This window comes from Rattus norvegicus, chromosome 6, assembly GCF_036323735.1.
Source record: "Rattus norvegicus strain BN/NHsdMcwi chromosome 6, GRCr8, whole genome shotgun sequence".
In the NCBI taxonomy this organism is placed as follows: Eukaryota; Metazoa; Chordata; class Mammalia; order Rodentia; family Muridae; genus Rattus; species Rattus norvegicus.
In genome coordinates this window covers 103,761,634-103,787,872 of record NC_086024.1, presented here as the reverse complement: position 1 = coordinate 103,787,872, position 26,239 = coordinate 103,761,634, and the positions used below count along the sequence as shown (strand labels likewise).

The following is a 26,239-nucleotide window of genomic DNA, read 5'->3' as shown; positions in this document are numbered from 1 at the left end:
GAGTGAAATAGAGCAATCCATTAAAAACACAGACAGTTTGGAGGGGCTTGGGTATGCAGCTCACTTAAAAGAGTGGTGGCCTGGGGTTGGGGATTTGGCTCAGTGGTAGAGCGCTTACCTAGGAAGCGCAAGGTCCTGGGTTCGGTCCCCATCTCTGAAAAAAAAAAAAAAAAAGAGTGGTGGCCTATCGTGGACCAAGCCCCTGGTTCAGTCCCAGTACCTCCTAAAATGGATGGGATGATATACAGCTGTGGTACCTGTACTCAAGAGGCGGAGACAGGAGGATCAGGCGTTCAGAGTCATCCTCTGCTACATAGTGAGTTTGAGGCCAGCCTGAGCTGCAGGAGACAGACCATGAGTCAAAAAAAAGCTAGAGAGATGGTGGTTCAGTGGTTAGGAATGCTGGCTGCTCTTACAGAAGACCAGAGTTCAGTTCCCAGCACCCACACCAGGCAGCTCCCAACCACTTCTAACTCTAGTTCTGGGGGACCTGGTGCCCTCCTCTGGGCTCTGTGTACCTGAACTCATGTGTACAGACCCACACACAGACAGACACAAACATGTAAATAGGAATAAAATAAAGCTTTAAGATGTTAATGCATAAAGCTTTTAATGTTTTTATTTTTTATTTGTGTTACTGAACATGGAGTCTGTTAATAATGCAGGTTAACTGTATGTAGCCCTCATGCAAACGCTGTTGCCCTCAGAGCCTGCAAGCTCGGAGAAGGCCATGGCGTGTGCATTGGTCTCTGTTCAGGGGCCGTTCCCATAGTCACCAGACTCCTGCACTGCAGCCACATTCAGAAGGAGCACAACAACTGCTTTACCAAGTGGTCGGGAGAACAAGACTCTGCGGTTCCCTGCTAGATGTTACTGTAGCCCAGGCTGGCCTCGGACTCTCAGAAATCCCCCTACCTCAGCCTCCTGAGTGCCCACCTTCCCTGTTGCTTCTTACAGTGTCTCCACATGTTGCTTCCACACAGAGGCAAACCTCGTCAGGAACTGTTAGTTGCAAATGGTGCAGGACTTAGAACATTTGTTCTTCGGCCGAATAATACCTTAGAATGTTTGGTGGGCTTTTGTTTGTTTTCTTTTTCTTTTCTTTCATGTGTATGAGAGAGGGGGTGTTGAAATTCCAACCCAGGACCTTGTGCACTAAGCATTTCCCAAAGTGTGACCTTTCCCAGGACAAGGGCTAGTGCTCATGTTCAGGAAAAACCTAAGTGCCTGGTCTTCTTAATAAGCCATGATTGATCAAAAAAGAAGTATGAACATATGAATGACAGCCTCACTTTCATCTCTTGCCTTTCCTTCTGTCTCGATGGCTTTCCTCAGTTCAACAGGCGTCATCACTGTCGCCGCTGTGGGCGGCTAGTGTGCGGTTCCTGCTCCACCAAGAAAATGGTGGTGGAAGGCTGCAGAGAAAACCCAACACGCGTTTGTGACCAGTGCTACAGCTACTACAACAAAGAGTGAGTGTGTGACACCATCATGGACCACTGTCACCTCCCCAGGGTCCTTACTGTTCCTTCTCTCCCACTGTGCAGTATTATACTGTATTACACCACAGAGGTGTTTGACTTAACATGTGCACAGCAGTGTCATTAACTGTATTGTGAAATGCGTGTAGAACGAGTGACTTTGTCAGACACTTTGTAGATGGGGAGTAGGATAAGAAGGAAGTGTTCAGAGTTCTCACAGGCTGGTTTTTTTTTTCTGAAATTGAGACACTGATCCTCAGCCCTTCCACACACTGAGGTCACCATCTCTCCTTGTCACCTCTCCTGTTACCTGGCTACCTGTGGTTCATGTGACTCCAGCTGGACTTGGGACGATGTGTCCATACCCGCTGGTGTGTGAGCGCATCTGCTCTAGCTCTGTACTGGTAGTCGTCTTGGCTGGTTACTCACAGACAAGCCCTTACACTCCCCTGCACATGGTTAACTCCAGATAAATTTCAGTAGCTGCCCCTCCCTTTGGCAAGGCAGATGGATGAAGAGGATGTTTTGTGAGTCATGGTGACTTGGATTTTTTTTCTATTGTTTCTCATTGAGAGTGTGAAGTGTAAAGTTCTTAGGGCACCTGGGGAAAATCAGCTATGCGAAAGCAATATTATTTGGAGTCTCAGGTTTCATTTTATTCAGTAGACTTAACTGGATTTTGTATTCTACTCAGAAGGATTTTTGGTCATTGTTTACCATAATAAGTATTGACTGCATAGGAGTGAAGCATGTCACAGGCGTCGAGCAGCTCCCGAGACCCTGACAGGGATTACCCAAACACCATCCTAGCGGGGTTTTAAATGAGCAGTCGATGTTAATGGGGAGTCTTTCCAGCAGTCACTCTGCAATAGTTCCATTACCCTGAGGGAACCTCATTTTAATAGGGAGACAGCCAATAAGCACACCACAAGGTGATTGGATGAGAGCAGTGGTGACAGAACAACAGATTGGCCCAGGGAGTTAAGAGACTCTCCTGGAGGTGACCCCAAGAGATGAGTCTTAGAGAATGAGAAGTTTGGTAGAAAAGAGACCTAAAAAAGAACAGGGAAAAAGAAAAAAAGAAAGAAAGAAAAAGTATTCCCAGAAGGTGGAGAAGCAGATGCAGGAGATGACCCATTTGAGGAGCTGTGAGTAGGTAGATGACAGCTAGGGTTCTGATCAGTGGACCCTGGATGTAAAGCAGGCAGCCAAACCCAGAAGCCTTATTGGCACAAGGCTTTGGCCTGCTCCCTGGTGCCGTGGACTGGAGTGGGTCAGCTTGTTCCTTATACACATTGTAAACTTGGCCCTTGAGCAGAGCTGGAGGTGGAACCATGGGACCCTTACAGCCCGAGGACAGGTCATGGGTGGCAGGAGATGGCTAAAGGAGCTGTCATGCCAACTCTCAGAAGCCTGTCTTCTGAGGGATGCTTCCCACATGAGCAGCTTCTGAAGAGCTCTTAAGCAGCAGCAGAATGGGAGCAGATCTGAATTCCTGAAACCTGCTACAGCCACGAGTAGAGGCTAGGTGGTCAGAGTCAAGGAGAGTTATTGCAGATTTATGGCAAAGTTATTACAGAAGCCAGCAAAAAACCATGAGATCTCCTCAGTCAGAGAGAGAGATGGGGACTTTTAAATGGATGTATAAGAGATAAAAGAGACAAAAAACATGGTAAGAGATGGTCATGAACAGCAAGGAAGAAAAAAGTTATGTGTGATTAATTTTCTGACCGTCTTCCTTACAGCCTTATTGCTGGGAATAGATGCCCTGACCACAGCCATTCTCATGAAGGAAAACATTTAACTGGGGCTGGCTGGCGGTTCAGAGGTGTAGTTCTTTATCTTCATGCCAGGAAGCATGGCAGTGTACAGGCTGACATCGTGCTAGAGAAGGAACTGAGAGTTCTACATCTTGATCCTCAGGCAGCAGGAAGAGATTGAGACACACTAGGCCTGGCTTGAAATCTGAAACCCCAAAACCTACTCCTGGTGACACACTTCCTCCAACACCACCATACCTACTCCATCAAGGCCACACCTCCCAATAGTGTCAGTCCCATGAGCCTATGGGGCCTTTTCCACTCAAACTGTCACACTGACCAATGACTAGTAGAACAAATGTCAGTTCTCTTCACTAAGGGCGAAACAGAGAAGTGATTGTTGAGGCATTCTGTTTCTCTCTGTTTCTAGTGCACCAGAGGAGAGCCCATGCCAGTCAGAAGGTAAGGCCTAAATCTGTTTGCTGTGTCTCTGTTGTCAGTGCACCAGCTGCAACTGATGACTGTGACAACTCAGTCCACTTGGTGCAGCAATGGAAAACTGTGGCTTTTCTATCAACCGGTTCCCTTGACATCCTTCACGAGAACCTTTAGCTAAGCCCATGGCTTCTAGTACTGGGAAGGCCAACAACCAAGGACTTTGGGTTTTAGCTTTTAGTAGGCGACCCCATCCACCACCACTCCAGCTCCCTCCTCCATTTGTCCTCCATCCAGTGCTTTGTCCTTCCCTCAGGTGATTACTGTGTTTAGCCAGTGCCTTTCCAAAGCAGGGTAGTTTTGGGAGTATCCAGTGGTTGAGCCATGTCTTTCAGGGTTTCTTGTGTGAATCATCACAGTCATATCACAAATGCTGTGACATCTATCCCAGACCTATGCCTGGGGAAGAGGACTTGAGGTACCCGGTGGGCTCTCCTAAAGAAAATGAAAGTGGGGAGAATGCAATCAAGGACACTCACTGCTCTCACAGAGACAGACCCAGGTTTGGTTCCCAGTGCCCGAACCAGATTCATAACTGTCTGAACAACTAATTCCAGGCAATCCAGTACCCTCTCCTGGCCTCTGTAGGCACATGCACACGAATGTGCATACACACACACACACACACACACACACACACACACACACACATAAACTCACGCAGGCACACACACAAACAAGTAAATAAGTCCTTAAAAAAGAAAAGGGAAAGGACCAAGAAGAAAGATGGGGGCCCTCAGACAGCAGGCAGGTAGCTGCTGGTGACAGACACACCAGCTTGCCAGATTGCAGGACCAGCCAGTGATTGGCACATGAATAACAAGCCTCTTCTCAGTTCCAGACAGCGCTAAAAATGAAAGCCCTTCTTATTCAGCTGTGGTGAGAATCCCCAAAGCAACTGAGGTGGAATGGATCTTGAGTCTAAATGAGGAAGAAAATGAGCTGGTGCGCAGTGAGTTTTACTATGAGCAGGTAATAACCATAAAACATAATGTCATATAAGGTTCTTTATGATGTGTCACAGTATAGCCAGAAATATGAAGGTTGCTGACGAAGCCTGGTGCATGTTTGCATACCATACAATTATTTGAGAGATTAAACGGGTAACCCAGTCAGGCAGATGGTGAGGACCATCTCTAGAAATGCACAAAGAGAAGCCAGAAGACGGTGTGAGTGTGATTGCACCTGTGGGACAGAAGACCAAGAAAGGAGGCCACCTGTGGAAATTGGCAAGCAGTAGGAAGTTCCTGGACAGCCAGGGCTGTGTAGAGAGACTGTGTCTGAAAAACAAAGCAAAAGACAACATAAGAAGTAGGAACTGTAGGCATATAATCCTCTTCTGACAGTATGAGAGAACCTAGCAGCCAGTGCTTCAGAGTTATGAGCGTCTGAAATGTGGCTGCTCTGTTGGTTTGCTGTGGAATGTCCAGCTTCCTCCTGCAGTGGTTTCCAGACCTACAGCTGTATTTAAACAATGCTCTGGTCTCTGAATTCACTGTCTTTTTCTTCTTTCCCATCCTGATCAGGCCCCCAGCGCCTCCCTGTGCATTGCCATCCTGAACCTACACCGAGACAGCATCGCCTGTGGTCACCAGCTGATTGAGCACTGCTGCAGGCTGTCCAGGGGCCTCACCAACCCAGAGGTGGACGCCGGGCTGCTCATAGACATCATGAAGCAGCTACTCTTCAGTGCCAAAATGATGTTCGTCAAGGCTGGCCAGAGCCAGGACTTGGCTCTTTGTGACAGGTACATAAGAAGGAGCCCCCATTTTTTTTTTCTTTTTATACAGTGGCAGGTTTTTATCTGGCTTCCTTTTCTGACTCTACTATGACCTTCCTTTCATCCTCCCATCCTCTCTGACCGACATCCCATTTTGGTGTTGGTGAGATATAAGTACTCATCACAAGTGGTCCAGCTGGTGGCCTTGCCCTATGTCAGCCTGTATCCTTTCCTTTTCCACAGTCCTTAAAAACAGACTATGTTCATTTGCTTTCTATTACCATGATAAAACAACATGACTAAAAGCAGTTCTGGGAGGAAGGGGCTTATTCAGCACAGAGTTCCACGTCATGGTCCATCACAGAAGGAAGTCAGGGCAGGGACCTGGAGGGAGGCACTGAAGCACAGGCCATGTAGGAGTGCTGCTCACTGGCTTGCTGCTCCTCACGGCTTGCCCATCCTTTCTTGTACCGTTCAGGAACACCTGTCCAAGGGTAGCACCTCCCCAGTGAGCTAGGCCCGCTCACGTCAATCACTAATAAGGAAAGAGCCTGCAGCCTTGCCTGGGCCCATCTTATGGAGGCACTTTCTCAGTCCAGAGTCCCTCTTCCTAAATCAGTTCAGCTTTTGTCAAGTTCACATAACACTAGCACAGAGACTTTCCCTAGCTGTACCCTGTCACAAAGCAAGGAAAGACCTTAACTAGATTCTTTGTCATTAAAATAATTTAGAGAAGTACCTTTAGTGTCTGTGGAACCCTAGTTTTTAAAAGAAATGTGACCAGTGATTAACCTTGCAAAAAAACTCCTCTCCTGTCTTGACTGTGACCTCTGGGACATCTGGAAAATGGGTCCATGAAAACAATTTGGGGGCACCTAGCCTCACTACATGAAGTTTGTCTCTGGGACCGACATGGTGGAAGGAAAGAACCAAGTCCCCCCACAGGTCCTCTGACCTCTACATACATGCCATTGGGCACTCGTGCACTGATGTGCACACAATAAATGAATAGATGTCTTTTAAAAAGGTTGGGGAACCAGTGGGGAACTTCAATCATGGTGGACTGTGAGTCATCCTATGGAAGTGGGGAGAGCGTAACTGGTGGTTAGCCTCCCTTCTCCCACAGATTCCTGTACAACCTGCTTTGATTCCATCCATTAACTTGACAATGAAAACTCCTAGTTCCTTCCTTACCCACCCAGAGGTGTGACTCATGAAGTGTGCTCCAGCTCCAATCCCAGCCAGCCTTGGGAGCCCGGGATAGAAGGTGCTTTGAAGCATAAGTGCCTCCTTCAGACACTCACTCACAGCACATACCTGCAGCATCATCTCTTAACGTTCTAACCTCAGACAAGTCTGCTTAACCCCAGTGAGCCTCCCAAGGGTGGCACACATTCAGGAAGCCCTGACGTTAACAGAGTTCTCACCCATACACACGGTCATGGGCTTCCCGAACAGTTTACAGCCCTTTGAAATCAATCAGTCAATCACTCTCTCTCTCTCTGTCTTCTCTCTCTCTCCCTCTACACACACACACACACACACACACACGCGCGCGCGCCTGCTTTAGTATGATGACTGTATGTGATTCTATCCATGGGCGAGGACTCATCTCTGCTACATATTGCTATACAAACCAGAATATTCAGTTTTTAACTATGTCCCCTTCTGATGGATAAACAAATAAAAATGAATATATTTCAAAACAAACAAATAACACATCTATTTCAAATGTTTTCATTTTCCAAATGGAGAGTTATATTATGGTCAAATCTGATTTTACATTTTACTATCCTCCTGTCCCCACCTGTCCCCACCAAGTTAAAAATCATTAAATATATGGAATCAGAAAAATTGCTAAGCAGATAAGTCAGATACCACAGGTTTTTGGGGTTTTGTTTTGGGTTTTTTTCGGTAATTATGAGACAGAACTCCAGAACCATGGATGTAAGCTTGCTGCATCAGGCAGAATGGTCGGACCCTCTGGACTCTGTCTTAATAAGGTTCTCCCAGTGCTCAGGTGTCAGGAGTAAGGTTGTTGCTGGGGTATACGGAAGACTGTTGTTAGGCCAGAGAAAGAATATGAAGTTCAGGAGACTAGACCAGAAAGGCCAAGGGGCTCCTGAAGGTACCACCATAGTAATAGCGAAACCACTGTACTGACCAGGAGTACGGGTCAGTGGGTTTTGCTGTTTTGTTTTGTTCCTTAGGGATTAGTTTTTATTTTTATATAGCCTTATTTGCTCTTTCTCCCGTAGCTACATCAGCAAGGTAGACGTGCTGCATATTTTAGTCGCTGCTGCCTACCGCCATATGCCGTCTCTAGATCAGATCTTGCAGCCGGCCTCGGTAACCAGGCTGAGGAACCAGCTCCTGGAAGCGGAGTACTACCAACTGGGCGTTGAGGTGAGACAAAGATGAAGCTTCCTTTGACCCTGCTGCCATGAGTGGCTTTGAATCAGGCGGTACCATCTCTCCATTGTCCTCATAATGGAAACGTACAGGGTACACCCAGCCTGCTGGGGTGAGAGTTACAGCGCTTGATTGGTGGGCTGATGATTGGGCAAAGGAACGGAACAGAGCTTGGGAGACTCTCAGACCTGAAAGTATACGCCTCTCATTTTTACCTCCAGGTCTCTACAAAGACTGGGCTTGATTCCACAGGAGCATGGCACGCCTGGGGCATGGCCTGCCTCAAAGCTGGGAACCTCACTGCTGCTAGGGAGAAGTTCAGTCGCTGCCTGAAGCCTCCTTTGGACCTGAACCAACTGAGTCATGGCTCGAGGCTAGTCCAGGATGTGGTGGAGTACCTGGAGTCCACAGTGAGACCCCTCGTTTCCTTGGTAAGAGCAAAGCAGAGAGTGGACCCTGTTCAGGAGAGGCTGGGGACAGTAGGGATCCAGGGAGAGGACTGGCTTAATCCTATCAGCAGTGCATTTGGGCTCATCCTCACCTGAGGTCTGTCTGTCTGTTTCTATTACATGTGGTTAGGTAAGTGACTGTATGGTTAAATAAGTGACACAGAGTCGGGGGGTTTTTTGGGGATTTTTTGTTTGTTGACTTTTTGGTTTTTGGTTTTTCCTTTTTTTTTTTCTTTTCTTTTTTTTCGGAGCTGGGGACCGAACCCAGGGCCTTGCGCTTGCTAGGCAAGCGCTCTACCACTGAGCTAAATCCCCAACCCCCGGTTTTTGGTTTTTCAAGACAGGGTTTCTCTGTGTAGCCTTCGCTGTCCTGGATCACATTGTAGACCAGGCTGGCCTTGAACTCATAGAAATCACCTGCCTCTGCCTCTCAAGTGCTGGGATTACAGGCACGTGCCATGGCCACTCAGTTACAAAGTCAGTTTTTTAAAAGAAACTCTAAAAACATATTAAAAAATTAAAATCATGGGGCTGGGGATTTAGCTCAGTGGTAGAGCGCTTACCTAGGAAGCACAAGGCCCTGGGTTCGGTCCCCAGCTCCGAAAAAAAGAACCAAAGAAAAAAAAAAAAATTAAAATCATATAACCAGATTACTGAGTTTTAATATTCCATTTAGAGTTTCTTCATTTTTTCATTTTGTACAGAGTATGTTGCAGTGTATTTGTGTGCGGCTGTGTGTACTCACCCATGTGAATGTGTGGAGGGAGGTCAGAGGTCATTGCTGTCTTCTCTCACTCTTTCCATTTTGTTTATACTTTTGTTTTGAGTCTGTGAGCGTGCGCGCGCGCGCGCAAACACACACACACACACACACACACACACACACACACACACACACACACACACACACACACACAGACAGACACTCCAGAAGGTCAGAGGACAACTTGCAGGAGTCAGTTCTGTCCTCCCTCCAGGATGAAATTCGGAGATCAGGCTGGTTTGTGGTGCCCTCAATGGCTGAACCTTCTTGCCCCACCCTACTCTGTTTCTCTTTCACAGCAAGGTGTGTCGCTGAACCTGGAGCTCACTGCTTCTAGTAGATTCTCCTTCCCGCTGCAGTCTGCACACTCAAACACTGGGTTACAGATACACGCCAGGACAGCAGCTTACACACGCAGGGACGCTGGGGTCCACAGAACGGCACAGCGAGCACTCTGAAAACTGGTTTCATTTTGTTTAATCCAGAACAGCCTTGAACTCACGATCCTCATGCCTCAAGCGCATGTGCACCATCCACCCTAGCTAGTGTAAGATCTGCTGAGAGACAGGCAGAGTAACGCAGGCCCACAGTCTGGGCTACTCGGAAGCTGAGAGGCTTGGAAGAGGGAAAATAACTTCTTAAACACTGCAGTTCAAGGTCACATGGAGTAGTCCAGGAAGACTGTCAGTAAACAAACAAGGTGTTTATGGTGTTGAATGGAGCTTGAGTTTGTGCCCTCCCGTAGAGGCGCTTGTATCCTACCTGCTTTTCTGCTCTAAAACTTGTCGTTCCCTCAGGCAGCCGGGCTCCACACTGCAGCAGCGTATGGCCCGCCACCTCTGCCGCCACCTCCACCACAGCTTCTAGGGGCTGAGAAAACTCGGTGCTCTCCACCTTTGATTGTAGGCTTCTTTTTTGAGACAGGGTTTCTCTGTGTGGCCCTTGCTGTCCTGGAACTTGCTATGTAGACCAGGCTGACCTTGAACTCATAGCTCTACCTGCCTTTGCCTCCCAAGTCCCAGCTTCTGTGTATTGCGTTACAATTACAATACACCATGCCCCAGCTTTTCTCACTTTCTCTTTTTCCTGCCAGCAAGATGATGATTACTTTGCCACCTTGAGGGAACTAGAAGCCACCCTTCGAACCCAGAGCCTCTTCCTGGAGGCCATTCCTGATGGGAAGATCATGAACAACACTTACTACCAAGAATGTCTCTTCTACCTGCACAACTACAGCACCAACCTGGCCATCATCAGTTTCTACATGAGGCATAACTGCCTTCGGGAAGCCCTGCTGCACCTGCTCAACAAGGTAAGACACTCAGACATGGGCCAAGGACAGTGGCTGCCCCATCACCTCCTTAGACGTAGTTCAGTGTCCTACTGTGAGATCATTTCCAGCAGAGTCAGGTCAGAATGAAACTTGTCTATACGGTTGTCCAACGAGGGAAGCAAGTCTTAACTTAAGAGCCTAATAACCCTCCTGACCAACAATAGCAAATTCTCCCAAAGCACAGGGCACAGTCAGAGAATCAACCCGGCCTCTGGAGTGAGGTGCTCAGTGGGAGTTTTGTGTAGCACCAGGCACATGTGTGTGCACAGGAGGAAGCAGCACGCCCTCTCCTTGTTCTCTCTCCCCTGGCACTTCCCACTGGAGGCAAGAGCACTGAGAGCCATCACTCTTCTGTTTACTTATTGACAGAGGGGGGGGGGGGAGGAAGGAAGGGGTAGGTTTGAGGGAGGGAGAGAGAAAGTCTGTACACAGGGGTCATGGTGCATGCGGTGGTCAGGGGATAAATTTTAGGAGTCACTCCTCACCTTCCACCTTTGAGGCAGGCTCTCCTGTCTCTGCTGCTCTTCTGCATCCTGTAAGTTAAGCTTTCTCCTGTTTCTGCCTTCCATCTCACCGCAGGCATCCTGAGCTTACAGGTACACGCTCCTGCACATTACATGGGCTCCAGGACCAGACTCAAGTCATCAGGTTGCATAGCAAAAGCTTTTACCCTCTGAGCTCTCTCCTAGGCCTGCACTTCTTTTTATCTCTCCACATTCCATGGTAACTTCCTGACAAAGCAACTGATATTTACCAGATTTCACAGAGAACTAAACATCATCCAGCCACACTAAATCAGAACAGCAGCCAACAACAGTTTGCAAATAGGTCTATTTTGTAGACGACTCCAAGAGAAATGCAGCATCATGGTAACTAGACCCTTCTAGGTCGGTGAAAGGGAGACCATTGCTTGGCTGGTGAGTCTTCGCTGCTGAGCGTGTCTTAAGAGTCATATAGAATGAGCCTTATTATTTGGAATTTAATGTCCCCTTTTCCTCCATCTCCACATGAGTTGAGAAATAACGATGTTTCTGGCAGGCACAGACTAATGGTGTACATCATCAGGTCCTTTGCCTTGGATAAGTGCAGCCAGAGGTAAGCAGCTCATCTCCTTATCCAGGAGAAGCTGACGACAGCACTGCCTCACTCTGAGGCTCTGTGGTCTCCTGTCATCAGCTACCCTTGCCTTTTTAAGAGCCTTCCTTTATCCTCAAGCAAGTGGGGACACAGAAAAAATGCACTGAAAAACGACACTTGAGCTCCTAGCATGGGCAGGGCTTCTATGAATTCCTTCCCTGTCACACTGCCCTTGGTGTGAACATCCTAAACATGACACCCTCCTGTTATTCCTCTCCCCAGAGGGCCTCCATGAATCATTAGGGTGAAGGACATCTCCTTAGCATGCAGCTGGACCTCGAGATCTGTCTCCATATTTCTAATGTTTTTTTTATTCACCACAAATGCTATTCCATATTCCAGACTCACCAAAATGTTAACATCAATATCTTTGTTAGTCTTCCTGCACTGTTCCACCTATCCAGAATGCCCCAGCCCCATTTTCTTGGAGAAATTCCATTCATCCTTTCGGGCTAAACAGGGATTAAGCATCCCTAGACCAGAGGCAGAGTCAGGCATATTTCTGTGAGTTCAAGGCCAGCCTGGTCTATGTTTCAAGTTCTAAGATATCTGGTGCTCAGTAGAGAGGAAGAAGAGAAGAGCAGGAAAGGAGAAAGAGAGGCAGAAGAAGGTGAAGGAAGGGTGGGGAGGAGCAGTCAAGAGAAGAAGGGAGCAGAAGAGCAGGGTTATGCAATATTAGATGGGGTGCCCAGAGAAGGTGGCCTCTGAGTGAAGGGCTGAAAGACAGGACAGTTGGAGGGATTGCGGCCCAAGAAGAGGAAGTAACAAAGAGAAAGGTTAGGGTAGCTAAAGCCAGGAAAGATGGGACAGGTCAGTAGCAGAAACAATCAGGAAGGCAATAGCTAAGTCATACAGTATATGTAGACATTGGGAGAACCTGGGCTTCATAGTGCATGAGTAACAAAATCACTGGAAGATGGTGGACAGAAGGGTAACTTCATCTGATTCATGTGCCGGCAAAATTGATTTGTTGGCTTTATATGGAAGAGACAGGAGTGGGCAGTGGGAGGTCATGGAGAAGGCTACTTCAGTAACCCAGGCGCGCTAATGGTGGTCAGCGTGTGAGTGTGCATGGGCAGCTTCTGAGTAGGTCCCCAAGGCAGAACTTGCTAAAAAGTTCTCTATCAGAGTTTGAGGAGGAAAATGGTCCTGAGGCTTTCGGCCTGAACTACTGGAAGAATGGAATTGTGGGAAAGAGGAAGGTATGGAAGGAGCAGTTTTCAGTGTGTTGAATTTGTCAGCTTTGCAGGAAGACATGTTGAAAGGTGGCTGGGTTCCATGGGAGATGCCGATCCAGAGACCCTGGAGGGTGAGCAGGCTGGAGATAGAGGCGTGAATGTCATCAACACACAACATGGAAAGCCATGCCTGGGACTGGATAGACTCACTGGGGAACTAGAGATAGAAGAGGAGTCCTACAGGGAGGAGAGGAACCAGCTAAGGAGCTCAGTGGCCAGAGATGTCGAAAGAAAACCTGCAGGGGATGGTTCCTAGTATCCTGGAAGCAAAATAAAGATATTTTTTTCTCAATTAAAGGTGAAAGTTTTAAGCTTAAAGGTTTTCAAGGAGAAGGAAGTCATCATCTGTCAAAAGCTGCTGGTCCCATTGGGGTCGACAAACCAGTCCTCTAGTGTGTGAGAGGTGTTTGATTGGTCCCCGACACCACAAAGAACCAATTCTGATAGAATTAACATGTAGAGCTCCTTCTTAGCTAGTTAGCTGCAGTGTGATAGCATTTTGGGGCAAAAGCGATGTTAGGGGAATCAGAGCGAAAACCTGTGACACAGGATGGGAGGTGGTGCTCAAGGAAGACACTTAGGCTCAAAGCAAATCCTAGAGCCTGCCAGAAGCAGCCCTCACAGTTCTGACTTCTTACCTTACCCTGCTCCAGGAAAGTCCTGCAGAAGTCTTCATAGAAGGCATTTTCCAGCCAAGCTATAAAAGTGGGAAGCTGCACACTTTGGAAAACTTACTGGAATCCATTGATCCAACCTTGGAGAGCTGGGGAGCATACCTGATCGCTGCGTGCCAGCATCTGCAGAAGAAGAACTACTACCACATCCTGTACGAGCTGCAGCAGTTTATGAAGGTGACGACGCCCAGCCGCCCTTCCTCTCCTGTCCCTGGGGCCCTGTCCTGCAGGAGAGGCTGTGCAAGATGAGGGAACCAGGCAGACACTTGACCCTGACCTTGGCATTCCACCAGGCTCTCTGACATTGTTAAATATTTAAACTTTAATCCTACATTTAGAGCAAAACTTTAATCTTGTCCATAGTAATGTTCTTTAGAATTAAAAAAACATGGGGCTGGACAGATGACTCAGCAGTTAAGAGAACTGTCTGGGGCTTGGGGATTTAGCTCAGTGGTAGAGCGCTTGCCTAGGAAGCACAAGGCCCTGGGTTCGGTCCCCAGCTCCGAAAAAAAGAACCAAAAAAAAAAAAGAGAGAGAGAGAGAGAACTGTCTGCTCCTCCAAAGGATCCAGGTTCAATTTCCAGCACCCACATGGTGACTCAGAACCATCCATAACTCCAGTCCTAAGAAACAATGCTCTCTTCTGATCTCCATGGGCACCAGGTCCACATGTGGTACACAGACATACATGAAGCAAAATACTCACACACATAAAATAAAATAAAGCTAATTTAAAAAAAATTCAAGGACTATAAAAGTTAAAAACAAACAAACAAAAAAAAGATTTATCTATAAGGAATGATGTTCCAGAAAGCTGGAGTCTTTAGAAGAAAACACATACAAGTAGAAAGGCCAAGTTTCCCCAAACTGTCTGAGGTTTCTCAGTGCTATAATATCAAAGAAATTACATCAACGGATGCCACATTAAGACTCCATTCTCAATGGAGAATCCAAAGGCTCTTCCTTTAGATCTCCACAGGGAAAAATAACATCCAACCCAAGAGCTTGTCCTGCAGTCCACTGTAAGGAGGTGTCTGGGACCATGTAATCACCAATGTAAAATGGCAGCTCAGTTGGCGATAGGGAAGGCACTTCTAATCAGGGAAGAAGGGAGGACCTGGAGTGGAGCTCACTGGGCCAGAATGTGAAGGTCTCCTGTGAATTCTCACGACCACACTCCAACATCTCTCCCAACCCGAACATTCGCTTTTTCACTCCTAGGACCAAGTCCGAGCTGCCATGACCTGTATTCGGTTCTTCAGTCACAAAGCAAAGTCATACACAGAGCTGGGAGAGAAGCTGTCATGGTTGCTTAAGGCCAAGGACCACCTGAAGATCTACCTCCAAGAAAACTCCCGCAGCTCCGGAAGGAAGAAAACCACCTTCTTCCGGAAGAAGATGGCTGCCGCTGATGTGTCCAGGTATTGAATGCCTCTCAGGTGGTCAGTGCAGGTGGGAAGCTGGGGCTGAAAAGGCATCAGCCCTGGATGACAAAGTCTGCTACAACCTGGAAAGCTCCCGAGGTGCTTGAAGGGAGGGAATTCGGATCACGTGCTACAGCCAGACTGAGCCCCTCATTCTGTACAATGAGGGGGGGAAAAGGTCCCATGCAATGTCTCTATACTCCTCTTTCTCCCTTGGCACACGTCAGCCACTGGCCAACCCAGCCTCCAGGATCCTCAACCCAAGTGCTTCCTTCTTTTATGCTTGTCAGCCCCTCTGTTTAGAACATACTCTCTGAAGTAAATGCTTAGCCAGTCATGGTAGCCCATGCTAAAGCGAAGGATTGTGAATTTGAAGTGAGTCTAAGCAATGTAGTTAGATGTAGTCTCAAAAAAAAAAAACAAAAAAAACAAAAAAAACCCTGAGGAAACAAAATTTCCACCACTCTAATTTGTTACCTTTTTAGACTCAGTCACTAAAGCTCTTCTGTCTGGTTCCTGTCTGCTTCTCTAGTGTGAGTTGTGAGGTCCAGCACAGGCCTCCATCCTCACTCTGGTACCTGCCACACAGGTATTCAGCAATTATTTGTTGCTCCAGGGCTGGGACTTCATCCAGCTCCGCAGTGCACCCTAACTACCGTGCATCTGTGGGTGGACCTAGGTCCTTCCTTTTTGCCAAGCCATAGCTGTTTGGAAGGTATTTCAAGACCCTTGACTTCATGTAACTTGTCTGGTCTTTCTGTGGCCATGGTGAACCAATCAGCTAGCCACAGACACCCCACTCCTGAGAGCCTCACAAGGCTGGACCACGCCTGCCCTGTCCCCATAGGCACATGAACACGCTGCAGCTCCAGATGGAAGTGACCAGATTCTTACATCGCTGCGAAAGTGCCAGGACCTCTCAGATCACCACCCTGCCTCTGCCAACACTCTTCGGAAACAACCACATGAAAATGGAAGTTGCCTGCCAGGTACGCAGAGTGTGTCACCTCTGGCAGACAGCTCACGTCTCTCAGGATGCTTATTCCAGGTGTAATTATCTGACTGTGTCCGTTGTTTCCTGGACGGCATCCTCCATACTGGAAAGCAAGCCTCAGGCTAGAGGCAGAGTCCAGTTTGGTCACTTGTGTCTCTCGTACTTGGATGCTTAGTAAAATCTCAACATATATTCAATAATTAAATGCATTGGGTATGGTGGCTCATATCTGTAATCCCAGCACTAGAGTGGCAGAAGTAGGAGAATCGTTACAAGTTCAAGGCCAGCCTGATCTACAAAGTGAGTTCTAAGCCACCTAGGACTGTGGTGGAAAACCCTGTCTCTACAGAAAACATGATGATGGTGGTGGTGGTGGTGGTGGTAGTGGTGGTAATAGTGATATTGATAGGAACCCTGTTCTTTGTTTTGTTTTTGTTTTAATTGAGAAGCTATTTGAATAATTGTGACTCCTTTAAGCATATCTCTCTCTCCATCAGGTCATGCTGGGAGGGAAAAATGTGGAAGATGGTTTTGGAATTGCATTCCGTGTTCTGCAGGTATGATATGTTTGTTAGTCAAGTGTATGCCAAGGGAACCCACACCTGACATTTCTGTGAAATGCTATTCTTTAAAAAAATGGTATCCCAAGAGGAGTGGATTTACGTGTGTATGAGGGGTGAAATCAGAGGTGATACAGAACTGGATCAAATGCTAGGCTCTCTGTCACTTAGCCACAAGCCAACCTTAGCCCCTCAAAAGATATCGAGGAGCCCATGTAAGGCAGCTGCCCAGAACTGGTTTACTGCAGAACTTTCACTCACCTTCAGGTCTGGAAGGAGGAGCCAGAACATGTCTCCCGAGGCCTGTGTGTAGCGTAAGGGCTAACCTAGACTAGGTTTAGTGTATTTATCTGGCAAGTTTCAGGAAGTGAGTCTTTTGATAATCTGTTTCAACACTTAGGCAGCTCTTAACAGACAACACTATTTCCCAAAGAAAAATGAATCAGGGGAGAGAGAATTTGTCGTAGGAGTTAAGTAGAATGTCTTTTGCAAGTCCATGGAGCCAGGCATGGTGGCACAGCCTGGAATCTCAGTGTTTGGGAAATTGAGGCAGTCAGATCAGGCGTTCAAGACCAGCCTTGACCCTGTCCTGAAGAGAAGAAAAAGAAAAGAACCGGAAGTTCATAGGATGCACCATTCCATCTACTGAGGAGGTGGTGTTTGTAATCACTTCTTAAATGTTTGCCTGACTCCTTTCTTGCTTTCCTGTATGGCTTCCCATGGTGGACGTCCCTGATGCCCTAAGTCCATCATCCTACGTTCTGTCCTAGGACTTCCAGCTGGACGCTGCTGTGACCTACTGCAGAGCTGCCAGGCAGCTGGTTGAGAAAGAAAAATATGGGGAGATTCGACAGCTGCTCAAATGTGTCAGTGAGTCAGGCATGGCAGCCAAAAGCGATGGCGACACCATCCTCCTCAACTGCCTGGAAGCCTTCAAGAGAATTCCACCCCAGGTGTGCTACCTCCTGGGTCTCTCCAGTCCTCTGTCTGCTCCTGTATCATTCTGTCTGCACCCTCCTCCTCCCCCCCACCTCCTCCTCCTCTTCTTTTTCCTCTTCCTCCTCCCCCTCCTCCTCCTCTTCTTTTTCCTCTTCCTCCTCTTCCTCTTCTTCCTCCTCCTCTTTTTCCTCCTCCTCACTACAAGATTCATTTCTCTTTCCAACACTGCAACCATGGCCTCCCTCTTCCCAACCCTCTCCCTGTGTAGTTCATGATTGTGACTTCTGTATCCAGAAGATGTGGCTCAGCATCTTCTCATCTAATACTGTGTATTCCCAGAAGTGTCTGTGCACAGATCAGAGTGGCCTTTGTAGCACATTGACTACAAACCATGCTTGTGGGGCAAACAGAGACTCATGTATTTGTGACTGCTCAGCATAGGCCACTTAGAAGACATCCCTTCTAGCCCAGTTTTCAAGCGTATTATTAGCTCTAATTTATTATTCGTGTAATGGGAATTGAGTTAGAGAGAACTATCAAGCAAGTGTCCCTACCTCGGAGTTACAATATCTGGGCTCAGTGTGGATTGAGTTTCTTCTCTCTTTCACGGCTGCTATGTCTCTGTTGTACACAGGAGCTGGAGGGACTGATCCAGGCCATCCACAGCGATGACAACAAGGTGAGCAGCCATGTCCTGGCCCTGCTGACGCAGCTGAGTGAGAGCACTGAGCTTCTCTCACTTCCATGCAGTTCATAGTTCAGTTTTCTTTGCTACCCAGGGCCTAGACAGTGGCTTTAAAGCCCCAGAGGGTATAGACAGGGGCCGATGAACATTGGCTGCCCAAACATTTGCCTTCCCAACTCTTTATCCCTGAAGACTGTTTAACTCTCCGTGTTATTCTGAGGTCTCTTACCATATAGCCAAGGTAGGGGACACCTGCTTGATTTCCATCTTCAGGTATAAGGTTTCTAGGGAGGCAGTTTTTTCCTTGTTCAAAAGAGTTCAGTAAGGAAAACCCCACTATGTCAGCTACTGTTCTCATTAATGTGACAAAATACTTGACAAGAAGCAATTGAAGGAAGGAAAGACACATTCTGACTTAGAGTTGAGGGATATACTCCATAGCAGTGGGGAGGAAAAGGGGAAGAGATGGCCGTCTGGTGACACTGCATCCAGAGGTAGAAAGCACCAGGAGACCAGGTCCTAAACCCTCAGTGCCCACCCCAGGTGACCACTTCCTTTAGCAAATGTGTGGCCTTCTGAAACACTGCCACCAGCTGCAGACAAGTAGATCTAACATATGAGGGGCATTCACATTCAGACCAAAGCATCCACTCTGCCCTCGGAGGACAGTGCTCCTCTGGAGCCCACGAACTCTTCCCTGCTTCAGACATGACTGAACCTTTGGCTTACATTGCCTCTGTTATGAGTGCCAGCTAGGACAAAAGTGTCGCTGTTTGTGGCTGGCCATGGGATCAACTGTTCTACATCTTCAGGAAGGCAGAGTCCCACAGAAGCAAAGCCAGACCAGTGGCCATCGGGAGACAGATTTCCTAGCAGCCAAGTCCCTTGTGGTATAATGCCTCGTGTCAGGTGGTGGTATCTTACACAACTGTAGGACTGCTCCTGCGGCAGCGTCAGTCCCCAGACAGAGCATGCCAGCCATCGTTCTCAGTCTTGGTCTTAAGGGAAACATGTTCTAAGTATTTCCTCACAGTCTGAGTAACATCCTAATTGGATCCTCAGAAAGGATGGATGCTCACATTCTGAAACGACGGTTACTTTTGTAGAGTCTGAATGAGAACCAAGAGTCAAGCTAGACAGTTATTACTACTCTTCAGTTGTTTTGCTCAGCAGCTGTTCTATGGTGCTTTCAGGACCTCGTTTGATTCCCCATCACCTTATAATCATTATTCCCCTATTGAATTTTGCCTGTCAACTTGTGGTTCATACAGTTAGCAGTAACTAGAGCTAGATGAGGGCTCACCCCCTATGGCAGTATATACATACATACATACACACACACACACACACACACACACACACACACACACACCAAATTGCTTCAGTGAGCTCACAGCACACCAGATGTATTCTGTAGTGGGAAACTATATGTAATCAAGCCCTTGGCAGGTTAAGACTCACCCACCTCCAAAAAGATAACACATTTTACATGGAGCAAAAATAAATGCATGCATGCATGCATGCATCTCTGATTCAGAAATAACTGTTATAGCAGAAACTAAGCTGCCAGTGGGAGCTCAGCCACAGCTTATGGAGGCCGTGGTACTGCTCAGCCACGAGTGATGGCTAACCAGAAGGTGCTGGTAAAACCCAAGCCAAGAAGAAAAGGGTTCTTGAGTTGAGACAGAGAGCGTAGGAAATACGGAGAGCTTTAAGTTCAGATTTGGTGATGTGATACAGCTCAATGGTGGGAGGGCTCGCCCAGGATGCATGGGCCCAGGTTTAATCCCCAGTGCCACCCACCCACCCAAAGGCTTTTTGGCTTTGTTTCTTTTTCTTTTAATTCAGCATGTTCAAAACACACAACCAGAAAAGGGAATCTGTAAACCCTTTGTAAAAGAAAGGTATGATCATTTACACATATATTCAGTTACCCATGTAAGGCTCATTAATTGAACACTGACTACCAGCTAGGCACCAAGAATACAAAGTGTAGAAAAAGCAAACACTATTCCTGCGCTCTCAGACCGTGCAGTCTAGTCAAGAACAATCACCAAGTAACTATAAAATCACAGCGTGTAGATAATGGCAATATTAGCTCTGATTCTAAAAAGATGTTGGAAGAATAGACAGAGGCCAGATTCTGCCTACCTTAGTTTCTAAATCTTATTTTACCTGTGATAGCTCTTTACATTAGAACATAGGGCCATGCAATAGCCTACTGCCTAGAACACTTCAAATTGTTATAAAACAATAAAAGGCAAGAACCTCGCTCTCGATCTGGTGAGTGAGAAGTATCGTCCATCTGCCTGTGCTTTCTGGTGCTCTCTGTGCTTACTGATTTTCCTTGGTGGTCATCTCATCCCCAATGCCTAGGTCCGGGCCTATCTGACGTGTTGCAAGCTGCGTTCTGCCTACCTGATTGCCGTGAAGCAAGAACACACTCAGGCCGCCGCCCTCGTCCAGCAGGTGCAGCAGGCTGCCAAAAGCAGCGGGGATTCTGTAGTGCAAGACATCTGTGCTCAGTGGCTTCTGACAAGCCATTCCCGTGGTGCCCATGGTTCAGGCTCCAGGAAGTGACCCAGGGAGCGGAACCTGGGAACTACAGCCTGGGAACTATAGCAACAGGCACAGTGCCACACAGCGCCCTCCATCTCCATCTTCCTGTGGAGTGGGACTTCTGCTCCTGCCCCAGGTTGGAGTGAGCAAGTCGGACTCTACTTACCTGAATGGGCAAGAGTAGGTCCTTTCACACAAGTGCCATGTAAAATTGTAGACTCTGTGTTTGTCTGCAAATAGCCACTTTCTACCTCAGAGTGACTGTGTGTGTGTGTGCATGTGTGCACACCCGTGTGCATGCTCCTGTGCACTCATGTTTACGCCCAAGCATTTTTCTGAACAAATGAGATTCCTCCATTGAAGAGAGGCACTTTACTTCCTACTTTCTGCTAGTCTGAAGACCTTCAGTGTGTTTGGTTCTTGTCCCAGGTCGGCCTGTTCATCCACAGTTCCCCTCTATGCAGACACACATGCTTTAACAGCTCCTCCTAACTGGAGGGATCAACAGAATTACAGAGCAATGCCAAAAAGGTTGCTTTTCCCCAAAATTCAGAGCGAATGTTAGGAGTATGGCTGTGGAATATGTCAGCTTTCCCTGCCATACCTCTCACAAGCACAAGGTTTTCAAGTGTGGGCATCTGAAAGCTCTGGCAATGGTATAAAGAGTCAGATCTGGGAGACTGAGGCCAGACCCCTTCACATTCATTCAGAGGGAGGAAAGGGCCAACCCTTCTGAGCACAAAGCTGGCTCTTGTCAGTATCCCTGCTGCAGGGTTGACAGGGAGAGAAATGGTAGCCAAGACCCTGGGGCTGAATGAATGCTAGACTCTACCTGTTTGCATTCCATTTGTGTTTGTACCTCAGGAATTAGTTAAGAAGCCATTTCTCCATCCCTCGTGCTTCCCCTTGGCCTCCTCAGGGCCATGGGTTGGATATGCAAAGACCTAGCTCATTGAGGCAGTAGTGCACTGAGGGATTTGCTTCAGAGTTGGGTCTACAGGCAAGGCAGAACAAGCGGATAACAAGTAATTCTCACCCAGGGGTGGGGAACTGTATGAAGGGTTTACTGCTTTTCACCTGGGGTGGGTTGGTGCTCCAGACAGAGGGTCTGTCATTTGGTGACTGGGAGCCCTAAAGAAAGGCCTGTGGCCCCAAGTCTCCCACCAGCCAGAGCTCAGCCTATTGGTCTCCCCTTTGCTGCCAAGGCAACAGGAACTGGAACTGAAGTCAGTGTCTCTGGTGCTTAGAAACCCTGCTCATTTCTTCTGAACCAAGTTTTTCTTAATTAACAGTTGTTAGTGGACATCTGTCAGATTCCAAGCTTTGGTCCTAGTAGAGAAGAAAGGCTGAAATGGGCTCCCTTGAGGGTAAAGTCTGACAGTGGCCTTTCCTTCCTGATGCATAGAACACACCACAGCTCCCAGGAACCCCCATTGCCTGAGGTCAGCTTACACTCAAGGCTGTCTATGTTTGCACTGAACATAAGCACTTTACACAACTGGGTTGTAAGTCTTGCAGCCCTCGATTTAGGATGACACAACTAGATTTCCCTGACTTTCTCTAACTTGAATTGTAAAATAGGTGGACCATTGACCAGGTTAACAGAGAAAAGATTGCAGACCTAAGACATCATACTGTGGTTTCCTGAAAAGCAACAATAACATCAAAATAGTTGTACATGTTGAGGGACTGTGTATCCTACCACAACCACGCCACAATAAACTGGCTGTCCCACATACTTCTTGGCTTCTAGGCTTTTTAAATTTTTTATTATTTACTATTATGTGCATAGGTGTTTTGTCTGCATGTATGTCTCTGTGAGGATGTCGGGTGTCCTGGAACTGGAGTAACAGACAGTTGTGTGCTGGGAATTGAACCTGGATCCTCTGGAAGAGCAGCCAGTGCTCTTATCATCCAAGTCATCACCCCTTGGCTTTATTTATATAAACACACTTTTTAAAAATTTTCATATGAGTGTATGTGTGTCTGTGTGTGTGCCTGTGTGTGTGCACACGCACATGCGTGTGACACATGCATGCCTGGCACCAGTGGAGGCCAGAAGAGGGTATCCAATCCCCTAGAATTAGAGTTACAAGTGGCTGTTAGCTTCCTAATAGGGTTTCTGGGAACTGAATTCAGATCCTGCATAAGAACAAGTGCTCTTAATGGCGTGTCTCATCCCATGCCTTCTATTTGATTTGAGACAAGGTCTCATATAGCACAGGCTGGTGTTGAAATTGCTGTATAGATGAAAGTGATCTTGAACCCCTCATCCTCTTGCCTCCATGTTCCCTGTTTCCAGACTCCTGTCTTTTGCTTGTGTGTTCTGTGGAAAGAAAAGATGAGTGGGAAATAAAGTTCAACTGGCTAACTTCCTCTTAAACAATTCCTGGAGTGACCAGTCAAATCAAATGTGTTAAAAAAAAAAAAAAAAAAAAAAAACGATTAGTGGACCAGGGAGATGTTTCAGCGGGTAAAGCGCTCACCACACAGGCCTAACAACCTGAGTTTGATCCCTGCACCCATATGAAGATGGAAAGAAAGAGCTGACTCTTCCAGCCCTCTGACCTCCGATATACCATAGCATGAGATACCATGGTATGTACGCAAGAGCATGCACACACATGCACACACACTATACACATGTTAGTAAAATTTAAAACCTTAAAAGGGGGCTGAACGTGATGACGCACACCCTTATTCCCAGCACTCAGAAGAGGCTGAAGGATCTCTTTGAGTTCAGGGCCAGCCTGGTCTACATAATAAGACTGTGTCTCGGAAAGACAAAGAGAGCAGTGAGTGTTCCTGCTCAGCTCCCTTTGGGACTGTGGAGATGGCTCATAGGTTAAGAGCATTGACTGCTTATCAAGAGAACCCAGGTTCAATCCCAGCATCCACAGAGACTCACAACCATCTCTAACTCCAGGTCCAGAGACGACCTTCATCAAGGGCCCCAGGCACACGTATGGTACATAGACATATATGTGCAGGCAAAATACTCATATATATAAAATAAAATAGGTTTGTTTTTATGAAGTATTGTTTTATTAGTTTTCTAGGAATGTGACTCAATAAACAGCAGTTGCCTGATGTGTAAAGTCCTAGGTTCAATCCCCAATTTCACCATAAAAAAAATTAATTTAAAATCATCTTAGCATACCATCTACCACCAGAAAACTTGGTGTGTTTCATGTCTGCTCCAGGTGAAGGGGTGGAAATAGGTGATACATTAGGAGTAGAAAACATAAATAAGAGGTCCTCCTGTCACTACCCCACTGGCTGTCTCTCCCAGAGGTGACCAGGGTTACCAATATCTAATGTATAGTTCCCGGGACAGGGGAGTAGGCAGGGGAGTACTCCTGTCACAGCAAATTCTCTGCAATGAATGATTCTGAACTGCTGACTCAGAGGATATGTGCATTGGGGAAATAAGTCAGCTGCCTCCCATCATCCTTCACTGAATCTGCTCATCCTACCACTCCCACCATTCTTGCCCCTGATATTCACAAACTTTATGGATTATTTTGTTCTTGAAATAGGGTCTCAATTTCATAGTTTGTTGTTGTTGTTGTTGTAATTTTGCTCAGGTGATGGGAGACAGATGGCACACTGAAACCTTTTATAAAGTGAGTTGTCATTTTTTAAACTTTGTGATTCTTAGAATGATTGAAAATAGCCAACTATATTCTCACTATCAACTGGTTTGTGAATCTTTTTTGAGAACCACCTGTATGTATTTGAGAAGAGCATAATTCAAGCTTAAAAAAATATATATCAAAAAACCTGTTTGCCTGTCTTTCTCTTGGGGCTGTACGTTTGCAGAAGGATACCTGAAGTGAAAACCTTCGTGTCACAGCTCTTCTCCCTTTTCCCCAGAAATGTGAGCCCTTCCTATTCCTCATTCAAAACTAAACAATAAAAACAAGTACAGCAAAGAAATGATAATAATGAAAGGAGACCCGGAAACATCTGGTGTGGACATGACACAAAGACATGTCACAACGAAGAACACTGAGACATTCCGTCTGAATTTAAGACAGATGAATAACGTGTTTAGAAACCCGACAGGCTAGGTTGCCAGAGGCCTTTGGCTGAGGCTTAGGCAAAGTAGATCCCAGGCAATTAGACTCTTAATACCCAGGCAAGCATATACCAATAGTTGCATTACCCTGGTGGAAACAGGCTCTTCTTGGTCTAACCCTCTCTCTTATGTTTTTTTCCTTGGGAAGATGTGAACAGACATATGTATTCACCTGGCATAGGACACCAATGACAGAACAAAGAAATAAATCCTCTCCAATGTGGCTTGGTAAACCAGTGAGTTTAGTAGGGATACTCAAAGGAGCATGGGTAAGTCTCTGGCAACCACATGACTGAAAAGCCCTCCCTAGCATGATCAATGACTCACAAAAACTCCCCCACCCCCTGGTAACACCGCTAGTGGACTCTGTCTTCATGAAATTTACTATATGTAAGTAGAAATCGTACATTTACTAAAGCACCAATATAGAAATAATTCCTGAGATAGGAAAAAAATCTTTGTGAGAAAATGGACAGAATGAAACATGTTTAAATCAAAACCGAAAAGGTGCTGATAAGAAAGCAAGAAAAATACATTTTTTAAGACGAGTACATGATACTTTATAAATCAGACAGGTCTGTAACGACTGGTCCCCATGGTCTCACTTTCCTGCTCCACACAGAACACCAGATGGAGAACTCAAGGACTTAAGGAGCAATGGAGTCACTGACCTTTTTTAAGATTTTATTTACTATATTCATGTGTATGCCTGGTGCCCATGGAAACCAGAAGAGGACATCAGATGCCCTGGAAGTGAAGTTATAGACTTGGAAGCTGCCATGAGGGTGATCCCCACCCACATACTCCCTCCCACCTCCATGCCCTGACATTCCCCTACACTGGGGCATTGAGCCTTGATAGGACCAAGGGCCTCTCCTTCCATTGATGCCATCCTCTGCTACATATGCAGCTGGAGCCATAGGTCCATCCCTGTGTACTCTTGGGATAGTGGTTTAGTCCCTGGGAGCTCTGGGGTATCTGGTTAGTTGATATTGTTATTCTTCCTATGGAGTTGCAAACCCCTTCAGTTCCTTCAGTCCTTTCTCTAACTCCTCCATTGGGGACCCCATTCTCAGTCCAGTGGTTGGCTTCGAGCATTTGCCTCTGTATTAGTCAGGCTCTAACAGAGCCTCTTAGGAGAAAGGTTATTTCCAGGGGCAAGAAGATAACTGTAAATAATGGAGATAAATGTGATCAAAGTACTACATCCATATGTGTGAAGATGTCATAATTAAAGCCATATTTTAAACAATTAACATATACTAATGAAATTTAAAAGCTATGTTTTATTGACAAGAACATTTATCAACAGATGCCCTTTGAATGCCTCAGATCTGGGACCAGTGAAGTTTGTTTCTTGGGCCCAAGTATTATGACATTGGGCACATCTGCCCACCTCTTCTGGATGACCTTCAGCAAGGAGTTCATGAGGACTACACCACAGAGAGGGGAGGCAGAGGGAATGAGAGCCATGTTTATGGAGGTGGATAGGTAGAGTCTTGATTTTTTTGTATTTATATGTCAAATCTATCTGG

The 26,239-nt window shown here is 46.7% G+C and overlaps 1 protein-coding gene across 4 annotated transcripts in view; it reads left to right on the top strand.

Annotated features, from left to right (window-relative positions):
• The window catches only part of Zfyve26 (zinc finger FYVE-type containing 26), a 63,657-nt gene extending 40,648 nt beyond the window's left edge, over positions 1-23,009 (top strand). For 3 of the 4 annotated variants that reach the window (XM_063261931.1, XM_039112292.2, XM_039112291.2), the window contains exons 29-42: positions 1,336-1,472; positions 3,672-3,703; positions 4,572-4,708; positions 5,263-5,483; positions 7,715-7,862; positions 8,090-8,299; positions 10,174-10,392; positions 13,442-13,639; positions 14,684-14,883; positions 15,734-15,875; positions 16,378-16,437; positions 17,211-17,393; positions 18,014-18,058; positions 20,441-23,009. In XM_063261931.1, coding sequence (XP_063118001.1) covers positions 1,336-1,472; positions 3,672-3,703; positions 4,572-4,708; positions 5,263-5,483; positions 7,715-7,862; positions 8,090-8,299; positions 10,174-10,392; positions 13,442-13,639; positions 14,684-14,883; positions 15,734-15,875; positions 16,378-16,437; positions 17,211-17,393; positions 18,014-18,058; positions 20,441-20,644 — 2,136 coding nt within the window. In that variant the 3' untranslated portion in view covers positions 20,645-23,009. The remainder of the gene's footprint in view (positions 1-1,335; positions 1,473-3,671; positions 3,704-4,571; positions 4,709-5,262; positions 5,484-7,714; positions 7,863-8,089; positions 8,300-10,173; positions 10,393-13,441; positions 13,640-14,683; positions 14,884-15,733; positions 15,876-16,377; positions 16,438-17,210; positions 17,394-18,013; positions 18,059-20,440) is intronic. The other variant, NM_001108038.1, reaches the window with a different exon arrangement.
• The last annotated feature ends 3,230 nt before the right edge of the window (positions 23,010-26,239 follow it).